At 39.4% G+C, this 8,141-nt stretch overlaps 1 protein-coding gene across 1 annotated transcript in view; it reads left to right on the top strand.

The window, feature by feature from the left end:
- LOC126412996 (juvenile hormone esterase-like) overlaps positions 1 to 6,512 on the top strand; it is a 93,070-nt gene extending 86,558 nt beyond the window's left edge. Inside the window, exons 8-9 of the mRNA XM_050082888.1 lie at positions 975 to 1,098; positions 6,376 to 6,512. Coding sequence (XP_049938845.1) covers positions 975 to 1,098; positions 6,376 to 6,512 — 261 coding nt within the window. The remainder of the gene's footprint in view (positions 1 to 974; positions 1,099 to 6,375) is intronic.
- The last annotated feature ends 1,629 nt before the right edge of the window (positions 6,513 to 8,141 follow it).

Genomic DNA, 8,141 nt, shown 5'->3' on the forward strand with positions numbered 1-8,141 from the left:
ATTTACAGAGAGGTCTTTTTCAGAGACCCATTTAATCATTCTTTTGAAAATATCATGTATTAGCTCTTCCGTTACTTTCTCTGTAATAGGATTTTTAACAACACTAGTACCGTCTGCACCAAGAACCAACATTAAAGCAATTTGGAACATATTGTTAATTTTTCACTTACAGAATTTAATGGCGAGTGAAATGTTATGTATTTTAGAACTCTTTATATAACATGCAGACAGTTAATCCACACGTCGTCAGTCGTGAACCATCTTGTACCATGAAGCAGAACAAAGTCTTTTGTCATGGGGCATCTGGTACTTTACAAATGAACTGAGTTTCTTTAATGTCTTAACAATTTTATCTACCTTGAAAACAGAAATCTGTGGTAATTTCTAGTAGCTATTTCAAAACATATGCATCTGCCTAATTTGATTTCACTTACTGATTATTGGTGAGTAGTAGAGTAATAATGTAGGAGATGGACTCTTAAATATAGTAGCCACAACGTTTTCTCGATAACAACGCTTTTAAATTTCAATCTAATATTTGTTCCTAGGTACGTGACCATACTGGAATACATTTTCACATTTGTCAAAACATCAATTTCATGGAGTAACTTTTATAATTTCAGAAAAATAATGCAGCACAAAATGTGAATAGCATCATTTCATAATGGAATAAGATAGTATGTTAAATTTCTGTTACAAGGATTGCTAGAGACAAAAATTTAAAAAGTATGCCATGTCAGGACACTCTACCCTACTTCATAGTGGTAGAGAACGGCGATCAGTTCTCCCTGAATCCTGTATGCACCTAAAAATTTCCGTTCTTTTCTTTATTAAGTCTCTATTTCCCTATCAGTTATTTTAATAGTACTTTTCAGGTATTGCTAGAGTAGCATAATTTTTGGAGAAATATTTTTCTTGCTGAAACGGCTTGTAAAACACCCTAAAATCACCTGGCTTTTTTTATAAATTTGCAGATGATTTCCGACTTGTACTTTATACAAGACACCCAGGCTTTCGCCAGGGTCGTGGCGAACACGAGCTTGTTCCCGCTGTACTACTACTATTTTGACTATGACGGCTACGGATCCACTGAATATGGTAAGCCTCGTTCTCACATTTTACTACACCGCTTACAGCTTATGTTCTATTCGAGTAACGGTGCACAGTTTACATATAAATTTGCGAAAGTTATGACATTTCTCTGTGACTCTAAATTGCTACAAATCAAGTACAAAGACAAGTGACAGTTGTCAGAAGTATTTTAAGTTTAGCTCTGATTTTTGAGAATAATAACAAATGTTGAATGTTTTCATAAGGATATGAGTTCGGTTCCGAGTTGTGGGCTACTTAGTACATTGCAAACCTTTGAGATTCGTATACTTCATGGTGAATGCTGTCCTCATCTTACATGGAATAGGTTTTCCCAAGAAATTACATTCCGGTTATTTTTTCATACAGTTTACCATCTTCCTCATCTAGCTTGAATTTCCCTTGGACGCTTACGTACTCGCTTACAAACAGTGCCTCGAGCTGTTCTTTTTCTGTTTTTTTATGTATTTACGTTCTTGCGGCAACACTATATGCTAACTTTCTGAAAGTAGGCAATAGTCACTGAGAGGGGGGCGATTATGAAAGGGTTAGTGTAGACCATCATCCGTCGCAGAAACTGTCATTAGTTAAAATGATGTAGAAACTACTATGATTCCCATTGACGGTATAAAAGAAGATGAGCACACGGATTTGCTAATTTCCTTTGTGGAAAGTGAAGTAATAGCCAATATTAAAGATATACCTCAGCAATGTAACAGAATAAAGAGAGGTCAAAATGTAAACACAACGATCTTTGGATGCCCGATGTAAAAGGAACAGGACAAGAAGCAGTTGGGGAAGTATCCACAAAATTATAATAACTTCAAAAACATCATGGACGATGTAACACAAAAACTGACTCTGCCAAAACCATTTGAATGCAGCTGGAACCTCATGCCTGAGAGTCGATAAGGATACGTCGATGGATGGAGAAAAACGAGGGAAAATTATCGGGGAAATTCTAGAACAAAATTCGAATGGCGTCCACTACATACGATACATAAAAAAAGTTTGCGGTTGAAAATACGAGAGTGACAGGTGAAGCCGTCCTCCGTCTACCTGCTGTCGTCGACTATTCTGACGGAAGATATAAGGTTACTATGTTCTGTACATGCCCGGATTTTAGTTATATATGTACATCAGATGGAGCAGCCACAAACATCTTCACTGTAACGGCGACTAAATTTCGGCTTTTCCTAATAGTTAATGTTACCTTTTTGGCTCAGTCGATCTGCGTTACCGAAGACAATATAGCTAGTAACGTCTTTGGGTGTTAGTTATTATTCACCAATATAAGCGATGTTATGGAAAGCGGTTTAGTTTTTTATTAAAAACATTCAATAATAATTACATGACCATGAATGATTGCCTTTTGTATAGAGGGAAAAGGAGGATTGATCCTACAAATACTCTCAGCAATTACGGCAAGTAAAATGTCGATGATTTTTATAGTTCGTCACTCAAAGACATTATAGTAAGGACTATGGCCCATTATTAAACTTCGCTACAGTCATTCAAACTTCGTACGCTTTTATTTTCTCAAAGCTAAGTGTCCAATTCCGTTCTTACATTCAATTTAACGTCCCTTCGTATAGTCCACAACTCCGATTATCAGTTATTCGGCATGTAGCAGCACTCCGTCTTCAGGCTACAAGAGGCCCATCGGGACCATCCGACCGCTTTGTCATCCTCAGCTGAGGATGCGGATAGGAGGGGCGTGTGGTCAGCACAGCGCTCTCCCGGTCGTTACGATGGTTTTCTATGACCGGAGCCGCAACTATTCGGTCGAGTAGCTCCTCAATTGGCATCACGAGGCTGAGTGCACCCCGGAAAACGGCAACAGCGCATGACGGCCGGGATGTTCACCCATCCAAGTGCCGGCCACACCCGACAGCGCTTAACTTCGGTGATCTGACGGGAACCGTTGTATCCACTGTCACAAGGCCGTTGCCATATTCGGCATGTACTAGAATTTAACCCTAGCATTACCAACGTATTTTTTGTTACATGTAATACCAACTGGGGGGCCTCAAAGGCCCATAAAGAATACCACAATTTATTTTATCATAAATCAAGTTTATTTACTTCTGATACCTCTAATAACAATTCAAAATGCTTAGACATTGTTTTTGTATACTGGATAATAAAAGATGTTATTATAATAGGAATAAAATGAACAAATCACGAGATTCAGTTTATATATTTTTTGGAATAATGTTTCAAAATAGTGTTTTCTTATAAAAACGACTTTTTTAATTCGATACACTACATGAAGCAAACAAAATTTACTGTCTCATTCTGCAACGCATTTTTCACACAACACTGTCTTCCTGCAGTGTTTCCCACAGACGTATTTGTGGCACTGAGAGCAGGTAACAGTTGACTTTCCCAGCTTGTTGTACTTGATCTTTTTAGATGCAGCTTCTTGGCAGCATAGGTGGCACCGTCCACGTGTTCCTGGTTCTGCTGTTGAGGATGATGGTTCTACAGAGCAGCTGAGCTTCCGTTGTGTGATGCTTTCCATTGCCATTATTACTGGCTTCTGAAGTCCATACAAATTTTGTGCCCGTTTATCTACTTGAGATCTTATTAGTTCGAGACCTAAGTTAGTGATAAAAACTCTTCTGCGGTTTAACAAATTCTTTTTCCAATTCGGAAAGTTGAGGAGGAAGAGTGAATATGCATTTATTGCTGCTATGTCAATGAGTGTGTAGAAGAGGGACAAAGGCCATCTTCTTGTTCCTCTCTTTGTGCTGTAGTGTCTTGCCATCTGGTCTATGGTGTCCACGCCTCCCTTTGTAGAATTATAAAAAATATTTATGTTAGTCTTTTTTGAGTCTTCATTCAACACCCCTTCTGAGTGGTAAGCTGAAAGCATCAACAGCAGTCGTTTTGGCTTCTCGCGGACTAGCGTTGATGCAAGAGTAACTGGTGGCCTCTGTGTCTGAGGGTCAGTATAAGCAAAGATGGAAGAGTGTAAACTGCGGCCAGTTGTAGTCTTCAGCTCTTCAGGTATGTGTCGTCTGTTAGACTGTAGGGTGCCAACAAGTGTGAGGTGAAAATCATTCCATAGAGTCTCAGCAAGCTCCACTGAAGTATAGTACCGATCTGTGGTAACATTACGGCCTGATTTTTCAATAGGTTTTATTACTCTCTTTACAATTTCCATCGGTCCATTTGAATGCTGTGTATTTCCTGACTTGCCTGTATAGATGTCTATGCTGATCACATATCTAGTCTCAGAATCAGACAGCATTCGAATTAGAATGCCGTATTTTCCAGGTTTTTCTTTTAGAAACACCTTGAATGGACAGCGACCACGGAACAAAGACAACATCTCATCCACTGTTGTATGTAGACCAGGAATGAAATGCAATGGAAGTGAAGAATTGAAGCTTTCAAAAATTTCCCTCATTGGAGCAAACTTGTCAGTCTGGCGACGAATTTCTCTTGTGTTCTTATCATCAAACCTCAATATTTTAATCAATTCGAAAAATCGGGTCCGACTCATTGATCCATAATACACTTGTCGGCCCTGAAGCAAAGACCATAAATCTTGGACTGGTATCTTATTGTCATGATTTGAACCCATGATTAGCAAGAGTCCTATATAACAAAATAACTCATCTTCATCTGTGTGCTGAATACCTAGTCGAGAAGCCTCTTCATTTGAGTGTAGTTTTATTAGATTCATAATTTGAGGTGTAAAAAAGAGCTCTATAGCCTCTTTCGGAGACGCAATTCTTGTTGTCCTAGCCCCATTCTTTCTCGCACTATATTTTGTACAGAACGCCGATATTGTCGAGATGGCTTCGTAATATACTCTCGTCCACTTTTTGCAATGAATTTATCACATTCCGTATCATTATCATCTGGTGGATTGGCTTCAACCTCATCTTCATTCTCAGACGATGAATCAGTTCTAATTTCTTCCACATCATCATCCACTTCACTTTCCTCTAAATCTGATTCGTTCAAAACTTCTTCCAGCACTCTTTCAATGGAACTATCACGTAAACGATGTCTACTCATGTTGCTGGTTCAACAGCAGCAGAAACACTGAAAATAACAATGGTCCGCTTCATAATAATATGTCTGAAGGCAACAATGCCAAAATTCGTTTCATGGTAAGAATTTGAAACGAGAGACCCAACCTCGTAAATCTTTCCTTGCTATTACCAACGGGTGGGCTTCTAAGGCCCACAGAGAATTAAATCAAGTAAATGAATTTTAATTACATTTTTATTGCGAAATTCTGTAATGACTCAATAGTACATTCAATAACGAACAATTACCTTTGCTTTCAAGTTCATATATCAAAGGGTGTGGATACAACATAGAAAAACTGAGTCAGTGGGCCTACGAGGCCCCCCCGTTGGTAATGCTAGGGTTAATACTGAGGACTACTTTTTCTCGCTCACACAATTCCTCAGATATTCTCAGTCTGTGACCTACAGCAAAAGTCTGTCCAATATAAATTAACCATAGTTAATTTCCTTTGCAATTTAAAAAAAGTGTCCTGACCCCTTCCGTAGCGTATCACACGCAAGTTCCCACTATAACGCACGCCGGGGCTACGTAGACTTCATTCAGAGCGAGAAAAACAAGACAAGAGAACCAACAATACCCGGGCATGGTTTATGTAGTAGAATTTAGGAACAAAAGTTGATTTTCCTGAAGCGATACTTTGCTGCGGGCATTAACCTGATGAGATATTATGTAGCGATAACTTAATCAAAACCTTTTCAAAGCTATTAACTATTACCGATATCATCGATCACCTCTCCCCTATATAAATATAAGCCTGATAATATTGTTCTTAATTAAAAGAGCGGTTATACAGGTTGATAAAAATTGCTTTGATATTTTCGATTAAATGATTTATAAGTTCCGAAGACGACCTAAAGTTTTCACTCATTTTAAAATAATTTCGACAGAGACCACTCCCGCAAAGATTTTGACAGTATAACCTGAGTTGAACACCAAAGAGAAGACGACGTACTCCGTGGACACAGAGATTTCAAATAAAAAGGTATCTTATTCCGAATGAAAGAAGAGTTGATTGCCGAATTCAGTAAGACTTCGTGTGGTCCCCGTTGATCCAATGAAATTAATATAAATAATAATACTGAGGTAGAATATTTAGGTATTATGTCTATCAAAATCGTTTGTGGTGCTTAAGAGTTATAATTGGCAAGTGAAGTTGTCCGAGCTTTCAAAGCAAATATTCGTTTCCTTATAGCTGTTCATGTATCTGTACTGCGGTAACTTATTTGTGTTTTACAGGTATGGCACATGCTCAGGAAACGGGATACCTATTCATGCAGTTGGTGGGAGGACCAAACAAAGATCCAAACTCAAATGACGGCAAGGTACTGGATCTGCTGACCACCCTCTGGACGAACTTCGCCAAGTATGGGTAAGTTCAAAAATTACTAGGAAGTTTCGTTGTATGTAATTGTGGGAAATCGAAATATTTACATGTACACTGTAAAAAAAGTTTCGGAAATATTGGATGATTTAATCAAAAATTCAAGAGAAAGAGTTTCACAAATTCTGCAAGTCAGTAACGCGTTAGTCCACTTCTGGCCCTTATACAAGTAGTTATTCGGCTTGTCAATGATTGATAAAGTTGTTGTATGTTCTTCTGAGGGATATCATGCCAAATTCTGTCCAATTGGCGCCTTAATCGTCAAAATCCCGAGCTGGTTCGAGGGCACTGTCCATATTGCTCCTAACGCTGTCAGGTAGGAAGAGATACGGTGAACATGCTGGCTAAGACAGGGTTTGGCAAGGACAAAGACAAGCAGTAGAAACTCTCGGCTTGCGCTGTCGGGAATTATCTTGCTGAAATGCAAGTCCGGGATGGCTTGCCATGAAGGACAATAAAACACGGCGTGAAACACCGTCGATGTACCGCCGTGCTGTAAGGGCGCTAAGGACGACAACCAACTCTCTCTCTGCTCTGGTGATGGCAACCTCCTTAGAGATTGTCTATATTCTGGTGTTTGTTGTCCTTGTCGTGGTACTGGGTTGAAATTTGTTTCTGGGCCTATTGGAGGGCATTGGACTAGTCTGAGCAGACAGAAATCCATTACATTAGGAGTACTATAAAGTTGGCGAACTACGACAAACAAAGCGGCCTGCTATGAAAAGGAATGGCACCCGAGAACATCACTTATGGTTGTCAGGTTGTATGGTGGGCGACAGTCGTTATCCCACCACTGTCTAGGGCTTCTCGAGACACGTCTTCGGCCTGGAACCGCATCCACTGGAGTAGAATTGTCTTCAGTGACGAGTCCTGCATCGAACTGTGTCCCGATGAGCAGCGAATACATTTGGAGACTACTCGCACGACGATGGAATACGAACCTGACTGTCACCCACCACATGGCCCTACAATCAGAAACGATGATGCCGGATTCCATTCATTTCTTATTTACACGTCTATTTCCGTAGGACAAAACTGAGGAGCAAATCTCCATGGTCGTGGAACGTGTAAGTACATGAACTTACAACAGAAAAGCAATAACATGTAAAATAAAATGACTATGACTCCTAAAAAGACGTAAAGCTTTGCGTATACGCAATCAACAACGTAACAAAGGAATCAACTTAATTTTTCAAGGAACTCCTCGACAGAATAGAAGGAGTGAGCCATGAGGAAACTCTTCAGTTTCGATTTGATAACACGTTGATTACTGCTAGGATTTTTAAATTCTTATGGTAGATTATTGAAAATGGATGCAGCAGAATACTGCACTGCTTTCTGCACAAGAGTCAAGGAAGTTCGATCCAAATGCAGATTGGATTTATGCCCAGTATTAATTTAGTGAAAGCTGCTTATTCTCGGGAATAAGCAGATATTGTTAACAAGAAATGACACTAAAGAATACAGATATCGAGAGCACAATGTCAGGATATGCAGACTAATGAACAGAGGTCGACAAGAGGCTGGCTAACTTACACCACGTATTACCAGAACCACCCATTTTGCCCTTTGAGAAAGGAGAGAGTTACCCCAAAATATAATGCCACGCGTCATAAGCAAA

This window comes from Schistocerca serialis, chromosome 7, assembly GCF_023864345.2.
Source record: "Schistocerca serialis cubense isolate TAMUIC-IGC-003099 chromosome 7, iqSchSeri2.2, whole genome shotgun sequence".
Classification (NCBI taxonomy): domain Eukaryota; kingdom Metazoa; phylum Arthropoda; class Insecta; order Orthoptera; family Acrididae; genus Schistocerca; species Schistocerca serialis.